This window comes from Desmodus rotundus, chromosome 8 (genome assembly GCF_022682495.2).
Source record: "Desmodus rotundus isolate HL8 chromosome 8, HLdesRot8A.1, whole genome shotgun sequence".
In the NCBI taxonomy this organism is placed as follows: Eukaryota; Metazoa; Chordata; class Mammalia; order Chiroptera; family Phyllostomidae; genus Desmodus; species Desmodus rotundus.
Genome location: NC_071394.1, coordinates 109,740,887 through 109,767,061, shown reverse-complemented (window position 1 = coordinate 109,767,061; position 26,175 = coordinate 109,740,887). Strand labels below are relative to the sequence as shown.

Sequence of the window (26,175 nt, the reverse complement as noted above, 5' to 3'; positions counted from 1 at the left end):
AGCAGCCAGCCACAGTAACTGCTAGCTGATGTGGAAAGTAAATGAGTGTTGTTGATGAAAATAAATTTCGAATATTTTATGTGATGTTTTTGTGCTTCATATTTGAGTTGGTTTACGAGCACATTAATTTATGAACATATTATATACCACGATGCCCTCAGTAAGCTAAACTTCACTGAGTTTCTGTTCTCTCTCTTAGCCCGATACACAATTCTAGACCTCATAAGTCTTTCTCAAATCAGCTGACCAAAAGTGGCAATTAATTTTTCTTTGTAAGTTCTTAGTTCTTTATAGTTCCCTTAATGAGTTTCCTTGAAAGGAAGCTCTCTAAATCTTGTAGGGTCCTGTAGCTGTAATTACCAGTGAGTTGTAACCAGGGTACTCATGAAATAGCAGATCACGATTCATCAAAATCAGTTCTTCAGACAGCTCCATTTCTTCTCCTCGAAAACTCAGTTATCGCACAGATGACAGCAGTAGTAGTTATTGTGCATTCGGAGTCTTATGTCTCGGTCATTAATGTGGAGAGGTGATTTTTAATATAAATCTGAATTAGGTATGCTTTAGGAATTAGAGGAGAATTCAAGAGGAGTATAGAAGAGCAGAAGGGGCATGGGGCGAGGAGTTAAATTATCATGGGATAAATGTATGGTCTGCTTTCGAGTGGGGTTTGCTCAGGCTACACCATCAGCATCTGTTGAGACACCTGTAACATGCAGGTGCCCGCCCTGCCTGTTTGGATCCATGGTATTACATTTGGGGGGGCAGGGGCGGGGAGGGCAGGGGTTGAGGAAAGAAATCATCCATCTCTGAAACATGCAGGAGTTTCTCCTCAGGTGATTCCAATCCACATATTCCACAGACCACTTGAAGAAATACTGCTTTTAGAGTTATTTTCAGATTATATATTTGATAATACCTTTAGAAATCAAAAAGTCATATAAAATCATGGAATTTGCCATCATCAGAAATTGTGTGCCTTTATTTTAAAACATTGAGTGGCAGTCTTCTTTGTATAAGACACCACATTTTCCTTAGTGTATATTCGTCCTTATTTTAAAAAATGTACGCACACATTCACAGTTGATGAGTGACTTGGGCACTGAACTTCCGCTAGGAGCAAAATGGAGCCGCCAGCCTGCCTTTCACCCTCTTTTGTTTCCATTTCGCTTCCACTACTTCGGGAAAGGAAATATGACGGTGGAGTTGGACTTCGGAAGTTCTCACCAGACTCATATATCCAATGAATGACTGTGGTGGTGGCTGCCCTTTGCCCTCCCTGGCTCCTGCAGGGCTTTCTTCTTCCCTTCGTGTCTCTGGGCGCCCCCTTGTAAGTCATCCGGGCCCCATATTCAGCTCTTCATTTATCTGCGTTAATGGACAGGACCTAGGAGACATACAGGGAGGGCAAAGGTGGGTTTATAGTTGTGAGTATGCACAACAGTTTACTCTTGGATTTTTAGTTTTTAATTATGTATTATTTTCCAAACAAACACTGTAAACTGACTTCCAGCCCATCCTGTATAATTCCAAATGGTAGCTAATCCAAAACAATTAATACTTGCCTTTGAAATGTATTTAGTAATAGTTTAATTGTTTTTACCTTCCTAATAATATTTTGCTAATGTTGTCACTAGTTTGCATTCCCTGAACAAACCCTTTTTTTGATTGGGGACTTAATGGGGAGGGGGCATAATAAAACACGGTGACTACGGGAACCCGGGTTGATAGAACTTTCACTGAGTTAGAATTTTACTTTGAAAAATTTCCATGTTAATGATTGGAAGTGGTCAGCATATCATTAGGGCCTAGCACAGTGTCTGCTGCACAGTTGAAATTCAAAGTGACCCAGCTGCTCCCCCAGACTTTGGGAGGCCTTCTCTCTCTCCCCCATGTCTATGTCTCTTCTTTTTATTGGATCATTTTGTAACGTAGTATTTTCCTGGAAAAAAATGAAACACATTTAGAAGTTAACAGAGACAGACTATTAAGAGGTGCTTGGCTGCGTGTGCTTTGTGTCCAGGTCATTAGGTGTTTAGTGCCCCTTGGTCCAATGACTAGACATGTTAAATAAGCTCATTTGAGGACCCACCCCAAGGACTAAGCTGAGGAGATGTGGAGGGAAACTAGAATGTCCTGTGTAGTGATTCTCATACTGTAGTTTACAGATCAGCAACATCAGCGACTCCAGGGAACCAGTTCAAAGCACAGATTATCAGGCCCCATCTAAGGATCAAATCAGAAAACTTTGTGAATGGGCTCTAATAATCTGTGTTTTTAATAAACCCTCTAGGCAAGTTCGAGACCACTACTTTAAGTGGAAGTGTTAGCCAACAATTTAAGCATTTTCTCTCCTGGAAGTAACATACTACATGAAGGCACAGTGCGTTTTAGGAGCCCTGACAGCTGCCACCAAAATAGGCAGGAAATCGGGACCTGTCACCCACTCCAGTACTTCTCAAATTTAATATCCATACAGATCACCCAGAGGGCTTGTTGAAATGAAGATTCTGACCCAGTAGGACTGTGCTGGGGGCCCGGGAGTATGCATTTCTAACAGGCTCCCGGGTGATGGTGCCGGTCCTTGGGTCACACCTTGAGTAGTCAGGTTCCAGGAGACTACAGGCCCCAGCTGAGGAGTGTCTGAAGCAGGGGCAAGCAGCGGGGAAGAGTTCAGGATATGAAGGGCATGGTCCAAGAGGGCTGAGGAGGCCTTGATCCATTTCTGCACAGGCGTGATCACTACGTGTGTCCAAGGATCCCTACAGAGATGAGGGGAGCCCAGGGAAATGTCTGATGAGCAGCCAGCAAACCTGGGAGAGATCAAGGATGTAGGCTCAAGATCAAGAAGACTCCTGGTTAAGAAGAACTCACCTGGGGAGGAGGATTCATATTAATGTAATAAACACTTGTTAATCCCTTACTCAACACCAAGTAACCCCACAGAGCTTGTGATCTGCCGGAGAAGGGGTAAAACACACTCTCAGGAACTAACTCTTAGCTGGAATTTGTTTAAGTCCCTTTATCTCTGGAAAATGTAACTGGGGAGCAATGACAGTAATAGATATGGAACCTCCAAACACTAGGCCTGAGTGAAACGCTTGTCCTAGCCTCTGAGGAGCCAGGAAGTCAGCAGGGTGCCTTGTGTGATGGGGGGGAAAAGAGAAGAAAGAAAGGGCCAGTGAAAAACCAACCCCAGAGGGTGTTCACAACCATAAGTAAGTGGTAAGAGGTCAAGGGGAATCAAGCTGTGCTGCTGCCTTTTAGGAATGGATTCAACCTGACTCTTAATATGACCCGCCTACATATTTATGGTTTTAACCTCTGTCCTAAATCGCATGGCTTCTGGTATTTCTCAGCTTAGTGTTACACTCCGTGTCAGCTCTCCCAACAATGTGTATAAATAAATGCATTGGGAGATTTATGCAGAGGAAGTTGAAAAGTGTTATTCATTAACATTAAGATCCCATTGGTATTTGAATTTTGTTTTGTTTTTTAATGAGTTTCAGATTAGGGAGGATAGGAGCAATTATTTTTAGCAATTCTCTGTATGCTTTTAGAAAACTTATTTGATCATAATTCCCTTTCCTGAAGGTAAAATGACAGAACAAAGCCTATTTACAGACTTTCTAGAAGTAAAAATTTCCTGTGGTATGAATAAAAACTAGTATTCTCAGAGTCTAAAATTAATTTTTTTCCAACATGACCACCAACTGTACATTAATTTTTCATGTTCTTACTCATAGTCAGTAGTGACTTCTGAGTATTTTTTTCAAGGAGATACCAGTAGCTCACTTGTAGCGGAGACCAAGTGTTAGTGTAGAGAGATGGCCTCTTAGAAACGCTACCCCCATTGTCCTCTCAAGTTGGGGCTGAGATTGCGACTGTGCCTGGCTGAAATATGCAATGGGATTCTCAAAGAGAGCACGTCCTATTCATACGCTAAATCTGTATTGAAGTATTGGTTGTCCCATCTTTCACTAGCTTTGTTTGAATTTGCTGGTAAATCACACATCCTGATATTACTCAGTCCTTGAAATATCGTAATTCTAAATCTGAATAGCAAGCACAACTCTGAAAGAGGTCCTGCGAGTGCGTGTGTGAAAATGTTCAATCATTTTACAGCCTCAAAACATACGACCGTTGCCCTGGCCAGTGTGGCCCAGCTGATTGTAGTGTCATCCTGTGAACCAAAAGGTCAAGGGTCCGATTTCTGGCCAGGGCACGTGCCTGGGTTGGCTGTTCAGTCCCCAGTCAGGGTGTGTGCTAGAGGCAGCCAGTCGATGTTTCTTTCTCACATCGATGTTTCTCTCTCTCCCTTCCTCTCTCTCTAAGGTCAATAAGCATGTCTTCCCATAAGGATTAAAAAACAAAAACAAAAAACATGTGACCGTCATCTGTGCTGAACAGTCTCATGAGCATCTTAATATACCTGTAGAAACCATAGATACACAAGGCTTTGCTTTCCATTCAGACTATTTTTGCAAAGGGCATATTAGAGTTGTTCTGATTTTTAAAAAACAGCTTCAAACACATTCCAGAGAGAATAAATTAGTAGGAATGGGTGGTAATTATTAGGAACTTATTTTTGGAATAAGAAACCTTCGTTAATAAAGGGCTATGTACTGCCCTCTGAAAGGAATATAGAATTTTCCCCAAAGTCAAAAATACGCTTTTAACAGTTTATGTACATATCCTGTGGGGATCAAATTAGGTTTAATGTGTGTTTCCAGAAAACCAATTCAAGCTGAGTTGAACCCATGGATTACAAGGAGAACATAGAGCAAATTTGAGTCCTTTAAAGATAGAAATTAATTCAAAGTTTCGGTTCCTTCTATTTTTAAAGCAGAGTTTGATGGGCTTGAAACTCTTCGAGCCTTTCTGTAATTCATGCAGATCCCAAATATTTTTAAGAGGACTGAATTGAAATAGTTGACTAAATTTTTAAAAATTTAGTAAGCAGACTAAACATCTTCCTACAATGTATTTACAGAGCCATTAGAAGAATAATAAATTTGAAATTAGAAAAAATGATTTATTTTCGCTTTCATCTTTTGTAGCTTTGCTCTCCAAGAAGTTGGAATTAAAGATGAAAATGCCTTGTTACCCTAATTATAATAATTGCAGTATTTGGTTCTAATTTTAAGACTGTTTTCACAGAGTTGATATAAAGGAGAATCTAGGGTAAATTAATTTTTAAAAAACTGAGTACAAAGGAAACCAAAATAAAAAGAGCCTAAACTGAGTCAAGAAGATGGCAATCACAGAAACAAAAATTTTAATTTGCTTTTGTTTTTCTCTGGAACTAATACAAAATTTGGATTCTGTGTTTAGTCCCTACCAGCCATGGATTATTTCGGAATTGCTGACTTTTAAAAGTTAATGCAGACTGGTGCAGCTACTGTAGGAAACAGTATGGAGCTTCCTCAAAAAGTTAAACATGGAACTGCCTTTTGACTAAACAATCCCACTTCTGGGAATATACCCTAAGAAACCCGAAACATTAATTCAAAAGAATATATGCCCCCCATGTTCATTGCAGTGTTATTTACAACAGCCAAGATCTGGAGCCAGCCCAAGTGCCTATCAGTGGATGAGTGGATAAAAGAGCAGTGGCACGTTTACAGGATGTCATACCACTGGGCCATAAAAAAGAAGGAGATGTTACCTTTTGCAATAGCATGCGTGGACCTGGAGATTATTATGCTAAGTGATATCAGCCAGTCAGAAAAAGACAAATACCATATAATTTCACTTACATGTGGAATCTAATGAACAAAGGAAACTGACAAACAGAACGAAGACAGAGGCATGGACACATGGAACAGACTGACAGCTGTCAGAGAGGAGGGAGTTTAGGGAGCTGGGTGAAAGAAGGGCAAAGGGTAGATAAATGCGGATGGGAAGAGACTTTGCTTGGCTGATGGGTGCACAATGCAGTGTGCAGATGATGTTTTGTTGAGTTGTACACTTGAAACCTGTACGGTTTTGTGAACCAATGTCACCCCAATAAATTCAGTTATAAAAGTATAAGTGAACAGAAAGCAAAAGAAAAAGTTAGTATCATTAAGCAAAAATCCAACATTGCTCTTTTGTGTTCCAATGTGCTTACCCAGTGTCACCATTTCGTGAACACAGATCACTTAAGATGCCCTTAAACTGCTTGTTAAATTAAATATACATTTACTACTTATTTGTTTGTCCTAAGGTGGTGACATCTATATCTCACTAAAGGGTCATTAAAGGAAAAGGAAAAGGAAATCAAGATCTAGTACCTAAGTTTTTTCTGCAGGTATAACCTCACTGCAGCCACATCGGATTAAGGTTATGTTTATTTAAACCTCAGTTAAAATGGTCATTTTTATAAATTGATTGATAAAAAATGGATTTCTCTTGGTGTTTCCATGGGTCACTCACCAAGCACTAATACCACCAGGAGTTTCTGGTCCCCAGGGGACAGTGGCTTAATTACACAGAAACTTAAAATTGAGAATAGTGGCGTAAGTGCATAGATAGAAATGGTCCTGTCTTTGAGTGGCTTATAATTAAATTTAGTACCTTAGGTGGTCCTTTTTGTTTGGGGAGATTTTAATTACTAAGTAGATCTGGTAAATTATGAATTATTTGTGCATGTATGTATCTGTGGAGTCATTTTTGAATTGTTGTATCATCACAAATGATGAGACGTATATGTTAACAAGCATTACAAGCTGCAGGTGAAACATACATAAAGCAAGATTAATAGTATCAAGCAGTTAAACTGAAGCAATCTTAATGGGGAAAAGAAAGGTTTAATTCTACCCTTAAGTGTAACTTAAACTCTCACTAAATATTTTTAAATGCAATAAAAGCATGTTAATTTTAGAAGTGACTTCCTTATAAGACCTCATTTCTTAGAGTAAGTTTCCTTTCTAAGAATAGAAAAGCTTACTGAAATAATTTCTATTGATAACTCATTCCATAAAGAACTGAAGTTTTCCTTTTAAGCTCAATGAAGAAAGCTCAAAATAGCACAGGAAATTTTGTGTGTTGTGAATATATGTATGAATTAAATCCGATTGGGATAAAAATGATTAAATTATTGATAGGGTCATTGTTGGTCCCAAAGCATTCCATTAGTTATATGATACTTCTTAAATATTTTGAGAATTTCTCCTTAATTTGCCTATAACTGAATATAAAATAGAGGAAACTGTATTTTGCTTTAATATACTTGTATGTACAACTTACAGTCTTATATAAAAGAAACATGCTAAGCATCTAATGATAATTTTTTTTCATATGTGTTTCTGGATTTTTTTCCACTTACTGAATTATTTTTATGCCTCCACTAACAAGATCAATGCCTGTATTGCCAATTTAGCTATACCTTTGCTTCTCGGTAGCATGATGGCTGGCTTTACAGTGAATTTAACAAGACCTTGGTAAATACATAGAGCACTTAGCAAAATGTACACAGCTCTTCACAAAGAACATTTTGGATCTTTCTCTCTCTTCCCCAGCCTCTCTCCCTCAACACACACACATACAATTTGGTCCTTGCCCTGGAATTATTTAGCAGTGTACTTGGCAAGGTGAAACTTCCAAAATAAAGCAATGTGAAACATTTATACAAGCACATCATAGACTACACATTAAAGATACGAGTACTGAAGACTTACATTCTATGTAATTTTGAGGGTATGTTTTATTCAACATAGATTATAGATGTTTCCAGTTCCCCTCCTGACAACGCTGCGGCAGAGATTGCTGTGTGTGTGTATCTGCGGGGTCATTGCTGAAGCTAAGCTAGCACAACCCGGAATCAGCAGGCAGGTTGCAAGAGGAGAAGTTGGAGCAATAACTGGGCATTTTGTTACAAAAATAATACGAATATAAATTCTTAAATAGGCTATTTGGGGGGATTTTTTTTATTGTTTTGCTTTGTTTTTCTTTGTGTTTCTGCTTGCGCTTGATGCATTGGGTGTGATGAAACCAAAGATGTGATTGTCCCTAAGAAATTGAGAGAAATTTGAGCTTTGAGGAAGGGGGAAAAAGATAGTAATGTATTTTCATCTAGCTGTGGTACATTTTAACTTCATGTCTTTTTTTGCTAAATGGTATTTATGACAGCATGATGTCAACTGGTTTCAAATAGGAGATAGCAGGGAAAACACAGAAAAATTTTCCCTTACAAATAAGAAAGCTAAGCAAAAGCAATGCCTTTCAAGAAATGGCAGCGGTAGTTACTACATGGGTTTATTCAAATAAGGAAAGCATTCAAATGTCCTCCAAGAATGAAAGCGGCAAGTTCAGGGCACTGCACTGTTTTGTAGGTGCATTGCTTAAATTTTGTACTCATGTCTACGTTTGAACCAGGAGGAATCAGTTAAGTGCCAGAGTTTTAATTTTCAAACAGCCAAAATTTCCTATGCCTTAACCAGTATAATTATTTTACTGATTTACTTAAAGCTACTTATTTAAGATGTTTAAAGTGTACATCGTAACGATCTGATGCATGTGTACATTGAAAAAAAGGACTCCTCCCATTAAGGTAATAAAGACATCCGTCACCTCACACATTTATTTATATATTTTTGGTGAGAACATTTAAGTTTTACTCTCTTAGCAAATTTCAACTATACAATACAGTGTTATTAACTATAGTCCCCATGTTATACATTAGGTCCTCATCAGTTCATTAAATTGATGAATTTTTCTTCCAGTTGTCTCAGTTGAATAACTGGGAATAATCACTTTCTAAATGTTTAGTCATTTAATAATGCAGATATACTTATCAGTTTCAAGATCCTTCAAACAGGTGCCCCAAATGGTTCAATCAGCTACTTTTTGCTTTGTCCATTCCCCTGGGTCCCCCGATACTTTTTGCAAGACCAGCTAATTCTTTATAATTAAGAAGAGCACCTACTTAATTTAGAAATATTTTTATACTTCTTAAACAGTAAATATTAACATTTGTAATTTGAAGGAATTAGAAGTGTGTAGAGAATAATGTTTTCCTCCTAAGCTGCATAAATACAGGCACATTAGAGAAAAAGGTGTATTTTATTTCTCATATTAGCTGCGGAGTAAATATGAAAGGTAGATAAAAATTATGAACAGCCTGTAACATTTTTTAAAAGATAAATGTTACTTAGGCATTAAATTTTTTTCCTGAAAAACTGAGTAACGTATTTTAAGATGTAGTTGAAAACGTGATTTAATTTTCTGTTAATTAATTTGATAATATGAATAAAAGAACTTACATGATCATATGGTTCCTAATAAGCCGATATGTGTATGTGATTATACCCTATATTATCACAGCTATGATTCCTCCTTAAATGTAATAATTCCTAAAGAAAGTATTTGAATTTTTTGGCCTCACTTTAACCCCACAGATGGTTATATTTGGTTTCAAATTTTGCAAAATAGTAACATCTATTAATTGATTTTAAATAATTTCCTCTATTCTGTACTAGAAATTTGGAATTTTTCATTCTTTGCTATGCACCACAATCACACAGAATTCTAGACGAAGTTTCTAGAGAAAGGCCGTATAAGGAAATTACAGCCATGATATATAAAATGAGAAGTTAATGGATAAAAAATATCAAAGTGAATTATTTTAATCTTCTTATAAGAATTAGATATAAATAGCTTAGTTGTCATTTATTGAAAGTCTGAAATGCTACTGTTTATGATACATAATTATATACAGATCTTGTTTGATATTCTTACTAGCTTCTTGTACATACATATCCATTTTCCTGGCCCCAGCAGTGACTGTTTTGAAAAACATGCCTAGAAAGATAGCCTCACTGATAAGGCATACCTATTCTAAAGTTAAAAAATTAAGTATCACTTTATGCTTCATTTGAAATAACCATCTGTGCTTGACCAAAAAAATAGATACCTACTTTTTTTTCTTCCACATTTAATTTTAAAAGGAATATTTTTTAAATAGGAATGAAATTTTCTATGTGGCTATAGCAGTTTGTCACGTAACCATTTGCAGGAGTCTCGTTTAAACAATAATCATCAGTAATCATGAAATTCTGGAAAATTATGATTTTTAACTCAATCTTACGACACTATACATCTATTTTTCTCTTTGTCTTTTTGATGTGATTTATATTAAATATGAAAGATTTCTACCATTTTCAAGTATTGTACTTTTGTTTTATTCAGGTAGGAATAAAGTTTAATGACTGTGGCCTAGTTATAAAATTACAAAATTCGTTTGAAAGCTTAAAACTTGGGTTTTACTTTATTATATTCTTGATGTATAATACTTGCTCAATGTGACCAGTTAAAAACTGTAATTTTTTTCACAGTTAGAGGAGAAAATGATTCCTCTTTATATTACTCTCAAACGTACTATTTCCTGAACTTTGGTTTTGTTCCTCTCCAGGCGGTGGATACGGCTACTGTTTGGGCGAGAGTTCCCCCTGCAGGATCTTCTGGTGGTCTGGGATGCCTTGTTTGCAGATGGCCTCAGCCTGAGTCTAGTCGATTATATCTTCATAGCCATGTTGCTGTACATCCGAGATGCTTGTAAGTATTAATGACCTTGCCTACATTCGAGTAGGTGATCCTGGTTTTTAAAAATATGGTTTATCTTTTAAATATGCTTTATCTTTTATTCTGAACTACCATACCTACGTTCTACATGCTAAATATTTTTTTGTTAGCTAACTATGCACATATTGGGAGATGTGAGTGATTTTATCCTGAGAGAATTGGAATATTCTTCAGAACCATTTTTCTGAAGACTTTACTCCTGCTTTAATCTCCTCATTACACACATTTGTGAAATGTACATATAAAAAGCTAGTATTTCAGATATGTATAGAGCTCCACCTTCTGACAGGTAGGTAATATTCAAGGATATTTATCCAGAGATTGAAGCTGTTTTCTTACAGTATCAACAACTTGCCAGTAAAAAAGAAACACTACATTTAAAAATATTTTAACTCCGCAGTTATATTTTAGCCAATTGTGTTTCTCAATAGAGTGCCAAGTGGGAGCTGTACTGCATCGCTTCCACTCTCCTGTGGTTGGGAAGCCAGTGCCTGCGCCCTCCCAACAGTCAGACAGTCTCAGCTTGAAGAAGATTCCAGAGCATGGTTTAAATTTCAAAGTACCTCAAATTGTTTCTCTTCTCAGAAAAATAATCACAGTTCACAAAACAAGATTTGTAAGCCAAAATATAAATAGGAAATACTGCATAAAGTGATGATGCAATAGGAAATAAAAATCTATCTAAGTGCAGGACTTTATAAGGAGAATATGAACTGTTTCAAGTCATTCATAATCTTGACTGTTCAATTGCTCTGTGGTTCTCTTTTATTTATTCATTGAACACCACTTGTGCCAGATGCTCTCGTTATGCCTCTGGTAACACTAATAATTCTTTAAAATTTTAGATTATACTTTTTTAATTTCCCCAAAATGACTTGAGTGAATAAATGGCAGGAGTACCACATTTTATCCAAAAAAAAAAAAATTTTTTTTCTGTGCCTTGAAGGTCAAATGCTTTGGGTTTTGACAGACAAAGTGAAAATCTCCTTTTTTCTGAGTCAGAGCTAATCATAAAAAGACATGGAAAGCATAAGAGGAAACATCTGGAAAGTAGAGAAGGATGTTCGGAGAGATTTGATGAATACTAGATTTTAGGGTATTCAGTACTAGTCTCCCATTTTAAAGTTGTGTGACTTTTTAAATATAAGCAATAAAAAAAAAACAAAGGAATGAGAAACTTCTTTGCCTTAGATAACACAGGATGGGGCAAAAGTAGGTTTACAGTTGTTCATATGGAAAAAGACACAATAATTAATAAATAATAATACAAGAATAAACTCTGTTTCATGTACTCACAACTTAACCGACTTTTACCCCACCCTGTATTTTCACAAAATTTGTCATGGTAAAGAGCTATTAAAATGTATTCTGATTTTCTATAGTCTTAAACAAATATTTGCTCTTTTCTTAACTTTGATGTATCACAAATACATCTTCAATTTAATTATCCTGTCTCCTATGCTAAGATCTACTTTTTAAAATTAATTTCACGAAACAGGTAAATTGTTGGCAGCTGGAACTCTTACACATTTTTTAAATCTTTCCACTGGTAATGTTAAAAAACAAAGGGGCACATGTGGAAAGATGCGGGAATAATGAAGTTGTTTATTCATTTCAGTATTTAGTCCAACTTATTTTTATTTGCTTGGTTAAATCCATAGCAGTGCGTAAAAGCTTCGAAAATAGAGTGACTACTTACTACATATTTAAGTGTCATTGCCCCTCTCCTCAAGAAGCTTATCAACTTGTAGGAAAGGCTAATATAATTAATTTCAAACTAATACATCCAGTGCTGGGGTTGAGGTGTGGACAGGCACCTGGAAAGTATAAAGGAGAGGCACTGAGCTCCCCTCTGGACCAGCTGTAAGAGATTAGAGAAAATGGTGTAGGTGCTGGCAAGAAGGAACAGCATGAACAAAGGGGGTTGTGTGTGTATACGTTTCTACAAGCTATCTGGTATTATTGTAGTGCAGAGGGAAAGAGAGACTCACAGGTTATGAGACTGAAAAAGTAAACAGGAATGGGATCGTGATAAAAGTCTTTATTCTGTAAGTGATAGTGAGCTAATGAAAGGCTCAAATTCAAAGTGTGGTCAGTTTTCAATTACTCTGGCAACAATACGGGAAATAGACTTGAAAGAGACAAGACTAGAGCAGAAAAATCAGATAAAAGGTTATAACAGTAGTCCAGGGGGACAAATTAGTTTAGAGAAATCTTCAGCACTAAAGTCAGCATGTCTTGGTGATTACTTATGATGAGTGAGGGAGAACAGGAAGTCTCAGAGGATCCCCAGCTTGCAGACTTGAGTGACTTGGGAATGTATGTAACTTGGATAGGAAATACAAGAACTAGCAGGTTTTAGGAATGGAAGTGATTGAGTTTGGGCCATACCAAATTTGAGATATCTGTAAGAAAGAAGATTTGACAAATACAGCTCAAGAAGTATCAAGGCTACAGACTTAATTTTGTGACTGGTTGATAGGTATGTATTAGTTAAAACCGTAACAGTGGATATGATCTCCTAATAGTATAACCATATATCCCAGCTTATTTGGGACAGTCTCCCTTCACACCTGCTTTCCAAGAGTAGTAATTATTAATACAACTGTCTTTCAATCTCAAAGGCATCCTATCAGGGTCATAAGAATTACATGGTCAGCCTACCTAAGGTGGGTCCTTACAGAACGTGAACATGCACAAAGGTGAACTCTGCGTTTAATATCACTGTTAAGTAAGTTTTCAGTGTTAACACCAGAGAAGGAAGAGCCAAGGAAGAGCTTATATTGTAACTTCACAAAACACTGTTGTCTGAGCCAAGGGAGGTGATGTGGGGGTCAGGAGTGCGGAGGAACAGTAAGATAAGGCTTGAAAAGTCCGTTCAGGCTTGGTCCTTTGGAGAGACAATTATCTGATACCTTTGCCTATAAGATTTTAATCAATACCGTTAAAGGTAGCATTTATTTAACTCCATCTTACTCCTTATTGTGCATATCCATCCCATCTTCTCAACTAGATTGCAAGATCCTTAGAACCAGAGCCACCTGTTACAATTTTCCCCTGTCCCTCAGAGCATCTGGAGTTTTTCATGTGCTCAGGTAGTATTTGGGGTGATCTCATACAGAAGGGTACTGGACACCTGGGGAGCATGAGTTCGGATGCAGTGATTGCTGAGAAGAGAGGTGTCCAAAAGCTCTGAGAATACCAAGCAAATGGTTGCTTGGCATTATGATTAGAAATCACAATGATTTTTAATATACTTTTCAGCGTGGCCTTTTAAAAGAAAGCATTGTCTGCTTTTTAAATTAAGTATCTAAAATTTTTCACATCTTTTTTTTAATCTATTTAAGTTTTTATTTCATTTTTGACTAGTATCAAAGAAAATCATTTTCTCTAATTTACAATGTGACATACCTGTTATTTGTCTTGTAAAGTATATTAATAGGTAAGACACTATATTCAAATCCATCTCATAGTAGATTTCTCTAACCAGAAAGTATCGCAAATGTGTATTGTTTCTTAATTTACCATTTCCCTGAACACTTCAGAAATGGAAAAGTTGCCTTCCTGGCACTGCTGCCCACCCCCTGCCTTGTTTTTCAGCCAGCATAAACACGTTGCAGACTGTAACTGACCTCAGTCTTCTGTAGGGGTCTCCGCAGCCATTTTTTGGCCTGGCCTGGTATGGCAGTTGTGTCCTCTTTGTGGTCTAAAGCAGTGTTCCTTTTTATTTCATTTCGCATCTCCATGTACTCTTCAGCCACTGCCTGTCTGCCAGTCTTTCCTACCCCAGAAGTTCTGTTTCTCTGTTTTCTCGTTAAGAGCATATTCAACATTATACTGATGTCAAAATGCAGTTATAATTTCACTACAGACTGAATTTCTCTCTCGCCTTTTCTGGAAAAGCTTTACCCAAACCCAGGGACTAGAAACAGAGACTTAAATCACATGGTAATGCGTCACAGTGTTCATCAAAGCCCGAATCGGTGGTCTGGTGTTTGAAGGAGTGTTTCAGCCCCTCCCGACAGCCAGCTCTGTCCCTCGCAGACATTAGTTAGTGCTGACAGTCATTTTTTTGACCATTTCAGGTATGGATATTAATCTGCCCTTTGAGTTTTGAGTAACATTTTTATTACTTTATACTTTAGTGCAAAAATCCTTTAAAATTACACTCACATAGGCTGATAAGGCACATTGTCTTTTTCTGATGTGTAGATTTTTCTAAATAGACTTTATTTTTAGAGCATTTTTAGGTCCACAGCAAAAAGCACAGAATTCCTTTACACCCCCACCCCCACGTATACACAGCCAGCCCCATAACATGCCCCCCCAGGGTGTTGCATTTGTTACAGTCAGCGATGCCCACCCTGACGTGTCGTAATCGCCCGAGGTCCAGAGTTTACATTACGGCTCATATACCCGTCATTATGGTATCATACAGAGCAGCTCCCCTGTCCTAAAAATCCTCTGTGCTTTCTGTCCATCCAACCCTTCCTCCCTCTAACCCATGACAATCATTGATATTTTTATGGTCTCCATAGTTTTCCTTTTTCCAGAATTTCATAGAGTCGAGATCATACAGTTAAATTCTTTAATTCAGTAATATGCATTGAAGTTTTCTTCATGTCTTTCCATGGTTTCTTAGCTCATTTCTTTTTAGCGCTAAGTAATATTCCATTGGATGTTTCACAATTTATTTATCCACTAACCTGCTAAAGGACATCTTGGTTGCTTCTAAGTTTTGGCAACTATGAATAAATCTGCTATAAATGTCAGTGTGCAGTGTTTTTGTGTGTGGATATAAGTTTTCATTTCAATTGAGTAAATATCAAGGAGCACAATTGCTGGCTTATATGGTAAATGTCAGGGGCTCAGCTCAGCTGGGTGGGAGAGAGAGCTGAGCTGCTAGGTATCATAGTAGCCAATTAAAGCAACAAGTCAAAAATGAAAGCGTTAAGCTTTTAGTCACTTACTGAAGTGGTATAAGCAAGAGTCAAGAACTGGAGAAAATGGCAACGCCCTGTATTCCATTTCGCCTATGGAATATCCCTCTGGCCAGGGGTCAAGTGGATCAGCACAGACGTGAGGTCATCCCACTGTTCAGGAAGCCCTGAATAAAAGACTGGCAGCTTTACAGACCCCGAGAGAGTGGGGCTATCAGAGCAGGGTGCTAGGAATGGAAAAGTACCGGCTACTAAATCAAATGAGAAAAATTTCCTTCTCCTACCCCCATAAGGAGGTCTTGGCAGGGGTCGTCCACCAAGTCCTCAGATAAAGAGATCTCGGAGTAAGAGCAGCAGGGCTAGGAATACAGATGTGTGAAAGATCGTGACCAGCTAAGCTGGCCTGAGGCCTTGATTGCGGCTTCTGTCAGAGACCACAATGCACTGACTGTGCACCCCCGGGTTCAGGGAGGACAGTTTTCCCCTGAAAGGCCTATCAAGTAAAACCTTTTGTATTAGGGTTCTCCAGAGAAATGAACCAGTAGAATATATACATGAGGAGATTTATTATAGGAATTGGCTGCATGACTGTGAAGACCTAGAAGTCCTATAGCAGGCCATCTGCAAACTGAAGAACCAGGAAAGCCAATGGTGCAATTCAATCCAAGGCTGAAGGCCTGAGAACCAGGGGGCTGATGGTCTAAGTCCCAGCATTCAAAGGCCCACGAACCAGGAGCTCCAATACCTAAGGCCAGGAGAAAATGGATATCCCAGCTCAAGAAGAGAGAGAACTCACCCTTTCTTCACCTTTTTATTCCATTTGGGCCCCTAATAGATTGGATGATGCCCAGTCACACTGGTGAGGGTGGATCTCTTCACTCAGTCTGTCGAATCAAGTGCTCATCTCTTCCAGACACACTCAGAGAGACACACAGAAATAATGTTCACCAGTCTACCCGAGCATCCTTTAGGCCCGTCAGGTTGACCCATAACAGACTATGGTTAGGCCTGAAAAGTCACACACAACTGCCAAACTTCCTTTCGTAAGGGCTCTACCACGTCGCATTACCACCAGCAACCGAATGGAAGTTCTTGCTGCTCGGCATCGTCAACAGCATTCCATGGTGTCAGTGTCTTGGGTTCCAGTGTGTCACATTTTCTTTCACGGTCTACTTTTTACCTGAAAACAATTTTAATTTACACAGCTATGGGATTAGAGATATGAAAGGGGAATTATTATCCTACTGAAATTCTATTCCATGTTCAAAATTAATAGTTGCTATCTCATTCTGGCCTTCTGTAAAGAAGAGGAAGTAGTCTTATCTCCTCATACCATAATCTTACCCTTTCGTGTTTTTACACCCTTCTCACATTTTTCCAACGCCCTAGAGAGTAATAGATGGGCCCAGGAACCCTAAAACACCTTTAATGAGCAAAAGCCCACAAAATTGCAAGCATCACTGGAATCTTACACAGGAATGCTCAAGATTCCGCGCCCACCTGTCGCTGCCAAAAGAGAATGCAAATAGTCCTGCAGGCTGGCTGGGGCTACTCTCTCTCATGATTAGAGAAAGGGAGTTGGTACTCTTTGGCTTTCTGACTATTTACATCCCCAAGTTTACCCACCCAGTTTCTTCCCCACCTAGGTTCTTCTTCCCCTTCAGTTTGCCTGCCTAGGTGCTGAGTAGAAGCATTATTAAAGAAGTGATTGAGGATATCAGATGTGAGATGCATTCGTTACTGGCGATTGGCACCAGATGTTAGACCTCAGTCCTTGACTTTTGGCTTAGAAAGAATTCAGAGCCAAGACTCAAATACAAGCAAAAGTTTATTTAGAAAGTCACAGAGGGAGAAGTGAGCCAGCCGGGCTACATGAGCTCAGGAAATGAGTTACAGAGGCAAAAGAACGGCCCCCTTGGAGCTTAGGAAAAAGAAAGCAAAGATGAGCACCTTGGGGGAAGAAAGGGGAAGGAAAGGCGTGAGTATACATGAGAGAGAGAGAGAGCGCACACATGAGCTGGGTCCTTTGTCTTAAGGGCTCTTATCTAGAGGTCCCAGGAGGATATCAGTATAATATTCTCCGGCTTTCAAAGTGTGTCCTCTCAAGGTCACGTTCTCTACGGTCAGTGCCAGTGGAGGGGGTCATTAGTCGTTGCAGCTGGTCCTGATGTCAGCCATGGCATCGCCCCACCTGGTCTTGCTGCTTTGCTGGCCTGGAGCTGAAACACAGTGGAGGCCTATCTCTAGGTTAGAGATAGGTTTTCTGTATCTCTTGGTTATCTCTAGCTTGACCAAAACTCTGTCTCTGTGGTCAGCAGCCCCGATGCTTTGTTCTTATTTGACGTGGGTCAGAACCTCATTGTCCTTAGTGCTTAATGCTTAAGGGAGTGGTCTTACAAGGCCCTGTATGAGGCTCTTCTCAGTCCCCTTTGTTCCTTGTCTAAGGGGGTCTACTGCATGACTAGCAACACGCCAGGTGAGGAAATGTCAGGAAAGGGTCCGAACCTCATGACCAGTGAGATGCTAGAAGAGAAAAGGTCACTCTTGGGGCAAGGTCTCACCTTATCTGTTGCTAGGCACACCAGGGCTTTCCACCCTGGTGACCTTCAGTACCTGGTTTGTCATTCCTACTCTGCTCACATCTGTCTAACTGCCTACCATATCACATTCACCTCCATTGTCCCCAAACCCCATTAAAATAGCATAAACCTACAGACACAGAAATAGGAAGGAGATAATGGCAATTTTGGAAGCAGGAAAATAGATGGGTCAGTGACAACTGATTTAGCAGGTCTAAGAAACCTAAATACAAAAGTGATCATGGAGAAAGCAAAAAACTAACCCATAACTTTCCTAAAAATGTAGAAATTTGCAGTGCCAAGAACCTCTGGAAATTGCTAGGGATCGGGGGGATGAGTTAAGACTAAAAACGAGAACTGGTTGATAGTCTATTTAAGAAGCTGTTGTACCCAGATCTACAACTTCACCTCCAGGGTTTATCCTCTGGAGAAGGTAAAACGGAGGGGATCTTAACTAGGAACTCAAGGAGTTTTTCAGTGAATATTGAGGAAACAGGTACACTTCACCATCTCAAATAACAGAACCCTGAACCCCATCTCAAATAACAGAACCCTGAACCGAGGCCAGACCGTCTCCCTCCAGGAAGAAGTCTGGCAGACGCCTCTATAGGAGTATCTAGTCAGCCTAAGGGAAGAGGCCTAAAAATCCAGGCTCAGGAATTGCCCGAGAAATGGCCTATGATAACCCCAGAGTTGACAAACCCATCCCTCTATGCAGTGCAGCGATCTCGAAGTTACCCTTGCACTGTACTGCCCTGTTCTTAACCAGGAGCAGATAGCCAAAGAGCACCCGACACCTGAGGAAAGCGTGAAGGGAAAGCAGATACCTAAACAAGCAACCAGGATAGAAGTACCTGGAGGACACAGACTGGGCGGACAGGAGGACATTTCTGAGGGAGCCAGGAAAATACATAAAGGAAAAAATGTAATTGAAAACTGAAATATGATGAAAATAAGGTGGCTGAAATAGAAAATAGAAAAAGTGCCCCAGAAAGCACACATAAAACAGAGTTAGAAAGAAAGAAAATGAGAGGATCAGGCCTGGAAATTCCATCTAGGTGAGATGTCTTTAAGAGAGAGAGAGAGAAGAAATAACAAACACAAAATAAGCAGCAGGGAGAAAATCATCAAAGAAACAATTAGAGAGAAATTTCTAGTTAAACAGAAAAACATGAATTTCTAAATGGAAAGGGCCCATTATTGAAAATAGGCCCAAGGTACATTATCATGAATTTACAGAACATTAGTGGGGAAAGAGAAGAAAAACGAATCACGTAGAGGACTAAGAATAGAATGGTTTGAGGCTTTTCAACTGGAAACCTGAAAATTCTGGAACAGTATTCCCAACATTTGAAGGAAAACTTACTTCCAACCTGGAATTCTGTACGTAGTCAAACTATTAATTGCCAGTAGAAAATCCTTCAAACACAAGGTTTCAATAAATCCATGTCCTGTGCAAAAACTTCTGGAGGATGTTGCTCCACTAGACGAGAGAATAAAGCAAGAAAGAATAAGCTAGTTGCTGTAGGAAATAAGGGTACGACACTGGGAGGAAGTGAGAGACATCCCAGGATGAGGGAGTAGACCAGAGGCCTCCTGAGAAATTTCCTGGAAAAAACAAACAAAACATGAAATTGAAAAAATACCTAAAATTTCAAAAAGTACTGAGAGGAGATTCATATGACTGGGAGAGCATTTCAGGTTAATTTAATGTTAAATACATTATACAAGGCAAATGAAAAACAAAACAGTTATAAACTCCAGGAAAGAAAAGAGGCTGTGCAAGAAAGGAGAATGGCCCTAGCACACTGTGTTGCTTAGCTCTGCTAACATTTGCCTGCTTATAAAAAAAAAACCTCTAAAAATTGATCTCACTAAAATTATGGTATAACTTCAGGGAGCGAGAGACACAGAATGCTCGCGTGGCGTATGGGTTTTGGTGCTGAGGACAAGTTAAACTTTGTCTTCTTGAATGGAAGCCAGTTGATAACAGTTAAAATGAGAACTAGTAACATTCACATGTTTTTTCACAGTACGGAAGGTAAATATTTTTTTAATATGCTAGAAGAAAGCAAGTGCTTCTAGGGGGTGGGAAATGGGGACAGGAGACAGCAAGTACAGTTTTATAACCAGATTTATAGAATGATTTGACCCTTTAAACAAGTACATGCATAGCTTTCATAAAAAATAAAAACTATGTTTAAAACTTTCACAAAGAAATAATTAAAAGTTGCTATATCCTTTGAGTAGCCTTATGGAAATTTGTTAATATTTTTCTTGTTCTTGTCTGCTGTTGCTTTTCTGTTTCTTTGTCATAAGTACACACTGCCCACATTTAATCACATACGAAGACCTATCCAGTTTTCCAGCAATTTCTGACCATTGCACCCCTTTCCCATTCCTTACTTTCAGGTATTCTCTCCTCTGCAGGGTTACCGGGAACTCTGCCTCGCCCCCTGCCTCTTGTCCTCTTTCCCTCCCTCCCACTGGTCACCCTTGTCAGTGCCAACCTTTCTGAAAGGCAAATCTAATCACATTACTCTCAGTCTTTCAGTGAATGCTAACAAAGACAGTGAAATCTAAACTCCACATCCCCGATTTGTAAGCAAAACTTCCACCTGCTGTTTGCCTTCCGTGTCTCCATTTCTTCTTAGCACCCCGGGCGGGCGTAGGGGCGCTTCCCTGCGCTTCCACTCCTGTTGCCTGACACCCTCACTGGCCTCGCGGTCTTCCAACCTAGGAGTTGTCGCAGCCCTTAGCACATGTCACTGTTATCAGCTCTGTCCTGTGCTGCAATTAGTTTTATGCTTCTCTTCCACCAGAACATGAAGGGAAAGTTGAGACGGTGTCTTATTTCTTGTCATACCCATTAGACTTCACTCAGTGTATGGAGCAAAATAGTTATTTAACAGATGTGTGTTAAATGAGTGAATACGAGAAGTCTAACAAAAAAAACGAATATTGTCAGAACTCCTTCCTTGAATATTTTCTATACTTCAGACATTTATACCAACAGACTATACTTCTGAGTATGGCATTAAAAATCACTAAGTTACAGAAATAAAATATGCCTACAGATTTATATTCATATTAATTAATAAATAAATAAAGTGACCTATGGTTTTCCCTCATTTGGATTAAAAATTAAGAGAGGCAAAACTATGAATCAGGCTTGCAGTTTCTTCCTAAATTTTATTACACACTAATTTTTTCAGACTTCATTTCAATGACACTTTTGAGATGTAGAAATAGAACTTGGGCCCCGGACTCTGAGCATATGCCTACCATCATTGCATTAATGGTAATAACTTGCAACGAAATACCTCAAGGTTTTTGCACCATATTGGCTCATTTATTCCCTTAATGCAGCGATTTGTACCCAGTGTGCTGAGGTAGGCCCACCGGTGTGCCACAAGAATCTATGGCACATGCTATACCTGACTATTTAGTCAGGGGCACTGACCTCTTTCCCTTTAGACTGTCAAATAAACAAATGACAACAATAGCCATCTGATATGAATGAATCAAAATTATACCTATTTTTTGTCAGATCAGCAAAAAATACATTTTTTGGTTGCTGCAGAATTTTAATAATTTAGTAGTTTGTGGGTGCCATGAGAGGAGGAGGTTGAAAATCACTTCCTTGATGGGTCACGAGATAGGACGGCGAGAACATGCGCGCCTTTGTAGTTAAGCGGTTCACTTCAAATGTCACAGCTAGTGCAGGTGGTGCCGTGGACTCAACGTGTTGTCATTCTGCCTTTCCTAACACCCTGTTCTCTCTCCAGCACTTGCACCCTGGTCACCCCCAACTCTGCACTTGATGCTTGCTTACTTACTGCCTTTCAGTTGGCAACAATTTTGGCACACGCCTTTGTGTGTTCAAAGGCATGAATTCTTAAGTAAAGTATTTTACTACACAAAGAGTGGGCTACTCCGAATTTGAAATTATCCTCTTTCCAAAAATTTAATATAAAAGTCTTACGTTATTCTACCCAAAAGCTAATAGAGAAATGAGGACCAGCAAAGACAAAATCTTACAAGAGTCTTAAACACTGGGTGAAAATCACTGTATATGGAGAAGGACATGACCCTGTTTCATACTTGGCTTTCTCCCAGACTGTAAAGAATCAAAGTTTTGTTATTTTTATTTATGATTTACTCCCTACCCTCACCTGGTTGTCTGGTCCATCTGAGGCCCATTTTGAATGTTGCCATTTTGTAGCTGGCGAAGTTAAACTACTGAGGGTTTGAAATAGTTGAAGACACTGCATATGGTAACTGTGCAGTTTTCCCTCCATGTGGTAGGCCCTCAGCTCACTGCATTGCGTTCATTGGATGCCCTGTGCATGCCTGGCCGTCTTGCAGGACACTTAACATAAATTGGCTTTGTTTTCAGTGAAGAGACACAATAAATTATGTTAAAGCCTTAATTTAAGGTTTTTTTGTTAGCTCATTATTTTTGTTTTATATTTAACCCATGATAATTTTTTACACACTACTTATACCTAAGTACAAGAATTTATGCCTATTTCTAAATATTTACTATACCTGGCCTTATACACCAAGGGCTGTGTGATTTGGAAAAATGTCATAACTTTCCTAGTATCAGTTTTCTCATCTGTAAAGTAGGGGTAATAATTGTACCTTATAATAAGATTGTAATAGAAAATTAGTGAGACAATGCAGATAAAGTTCTTGGCACAGGGCCTGGTCTCAGAAAGCCTCCAGTAATCCATTGGCACCCTAGTGGTAGGAGGGGTCGTAACTTCCTGTTGTTGCACGTCTGCCCTTCTGTGACTCACTTTCCCGCAGGGCGAGGACGGTGCTGTGCTGTCTCTGAGTCCCCTCCCAGCATCGGTCCTGTTGCCGATTAGGTGCTCAACACGTAATTATTGCATTCAATGAGGTGGGCATATAGTTTTTTAAATGAGAATGTTGTTTTCCAAATGACTATACTTAAGCTTAGAGAAGTTCTCTTTAACAGGTTTTTGAGCAGCTGCTGTAAATCAGTCACATAGATTATGTCACTTAATCTTCAGGCAATTTTTTGTGAAAGGTTCAAACGGTGTCTCAGGATTCCAACCCACATCTTTGTAGCCCAAGCCCATAGCCATTTCAAAGATCTACAAGAGTACTTCCTGGGTCTGTTACTAATACGTAATCATGATAGCCTTTGGGAGAATAACTTTATGAGTTATAAAATGAATTGATTACCTAAGTTTTATTTATTCGTTAGATCTCAAAGAAGACTGCAGGAAAACATTAAATTGTTCTCTGTGTCCTAGCTTTTTGACTTCTAGAGAAAAAAAGGACAACAGGTAATTGAACGTGAGCATGACAAAATGAACAAACAAGAAAAGGGGAGTCTGAACAGATACAGAAAGGGTAGGATAAGTGAGTACTTTACAAATGAAAGCAGATGTATGAAATTACAAGCTGTCGGATCAGCAACGGAAATGAAGATGATAAAGTGGTTCCTTACATAGATTATAATTATTCATTTTTCCCAGTCCTGTCTTCTTTCCCCATAATGTTCATGGGCAGAGGGAGGGGTGAGAAGCTATAGCAAGAAATGGTGTTTCCAACACAAGGGGGAAAAAAATCTAAGAATCGGTGGTATTTCTGACCATAAGCAATTATTTATTTTGCGATTGGTGTTGTTTCTGTTGAATCACAGTTGTTGTCCTATGGAATTTTTTTTTCAACTACTCTGATTAATAAAAAGGATTCGGTGGCAGCCACAGGAAGTTGGAACCATAAAGTTTCTTCACAATCGTGATGTGTAGGCCGTCAGTGTGGCTTACAAAACAAGCATCCTCAGTGGGCCCGACTGTGACAGCGGCAGCAGATGAACTGCCAAGAAATGAAGTAGTTTACATAGACCTGCCTGGAAGACGTGTTTAATAATTGTGCCCATAATTAGGTTGATTCGAAAAAAAATTAAATGACAGTCTAAGGCACACAGTTAGCCTCATCTATGAAGATTTTGACATTTTTCCTCCAAGAAATGCTGCATAGATAGTTTCCTTAAATTTCTTATTACCTCTAGAAAAACAAATAATTGGAAGATATTTTTTAAATGGTGAATTATGTAATGTTTATATATACAAAGGAATATGCAACATGTAAGTTATGAGGCATAATGATCAGGATAAATATTATTTTATGAAAATTTTAAACTGGTTTTTTCCCATTCGTGAGATTTTTGTAATTTCTAAACAGCAAAACTGGAGACATTTAAACACAGCCGCATAAATGGCAGTAAATATACATGCTTCTAAGCGTTTATTTATATTGCAAACACACACACATATCTGTATCTAAGTCTTTCCCTTTCAACACACCCTGAGGATAAGTGCTGGTGTATTAAATTGCAGTTAACAGTACAGTGTGTTGATTCAAAGGCCATTTGGTAAAGATCCCTTGTCACTATTTCCTTTTATCAAATCAATTGACTTATTGCTTTGCTTTCTTTGAATCTCAGTTATATTTTTACTCAATAAAGCAAACGTCTGTGAAAATATTGCTTCTGAATTATGTTTTTCCTCTTATTTAGTGATCTCCAGTAACTACCAGACCTGCCTCGGTCTTCTGATGCATTACCCACGAATTGGGGATGTCCACTCACTGATCCTCAAGGCTCTGTTCCTTCGCGATCCAAAGGTAAGCCTCCAAGTAGGAGATGCACAATTTTAAGTTGGATGAAAAATTGGATTCTCTCTAGAGAATTCCTAATGGGGAATTTGTCTAATAGCAGATAAATTGCCTAATGAAAGAATTTGCCTAGAGTTGTAGGCCAAAACTCATGCATCTCATTGCCTAGCAACTCAGCAGGCAAATTAACTGGAGCACGCGTCTCTTATCACCTAGAAGGTTGCCCTGCTCTCCTGCCTTCCTCCTAATACAAGAAGGTAGATGAACAACTGCTCCTCCTTACATCTTCGTTACAATTGGAACTCCTCACAAGGCCACCTTATCCAAGTAGAACCTCAGGGGCCATGTGAAGAAGACCAAGATATCAGAGCTGTAAAAAAGGACTAGTGCTGTATCAGTTTATGATACAATGAAATACTAAAATATTCCATATTATGAATATGTATTTCTTATTTTGTGGGTGAAGAGGAACCTAATAAAATAAAGATTTAAATAGACTATAATGCTGATTTCTCTAGTTGAACTTAAAGCAAGTCACCAAAATTTTCTTTACACTTCCGAGAAAAAGTGTGCTCTTTTACAACTAATGTTATATTTCTTGAAAATAAGAACATTTAATGAGGTAAAAAAATGTGTGAATTCTTGATGCATTTGAGCCAAACAAAAATATTGGATGAAATATAAGAGAGAAAGCTTCAAACACGAGTAGGAGAATGCCAGGCATTGCGTGGTAATCCCAGCCTTTGGCTCTTTGGCAGAACTCCCAACAGTCTTGTTGGCAGTTGTCAAACTGTCTTTGAGTCAGTCTGTCTGTGGATTCCATTGCCAAAGCTCTGTCTGATCAACTTGGGCCTCCATGTTCAACACACATTTTGATTCAAAAGGATTTCTGCCCTTTCCTCAGTTGTTAACTTCAACATTTGAGTATATTCTCTACTTATTCTTGGATTGATTGAAAATAATTTATTTCCTTTTACCTGTATCCATTTTCTGCAGAAACACATTCTCTATAATTTCTCTTAACACAAAATTTCATTAAGTATTAGAAATATAGTCTATTGTTTCTCTGATACATAAGATAGCATTTTTTTTTCTGGTAAGGTTAAACAGTCTGACTATGAAAATCAAGTCCCATATTTTATTTTATATGTATAGATATGTTATATGTAAGTGGTGCTTATTAAAAAAAAACAAGATTGTGAAATATCCAGAAAAGAAATAATGAGGTTGCTGGCCACTGAGCTTTAGTCTGCAAACTTAAGGTAAATTCTGTCAACTGAGCCTTAGGAATTCTTAGAGTGGTACAGAGTGGGGGAAATTGCAGAAACGACTATTTGAATTACCTGCTTGCATGATTTGCATGGTTTAGTTGAAGGAAGAAATGAATACGTTATCTAAATCTATCAATCGTGGTAATTTTTCCCTAGCTAATTATG

At 38.6% G+C, this 26,175-nt stretch overlaps 1 protein-coding gene across 4 annotated transcripts in view; it reads left to right on the top strand.

The window, feature by feature from the left end:
- TBC1D5 (TBC1 domain family member 5) overlaps positions 1-26,175 on the top strand; it is a 467,560-nt gene that overhangs the window by 334,119 nt on the left and 107,266 nt on the right. For all 4 annotated transcript variants that reach the window (XM_071222301.1, XM_024566252.4, XM_053929611.1 and 1 more), the window contains 2 exons: positions 10,394-10,536; positions 24,642-24,748. In XM_071222301.1, the coding sequence (XP_071078402.1) occupies positions 10,394-10,536; positions 24,642-24,748 (250 nt within the window). The remainder of the gene's footprint in view (positions 1-10,393; positions 10,537-24,641; positions 24,749-26,175) is intronic.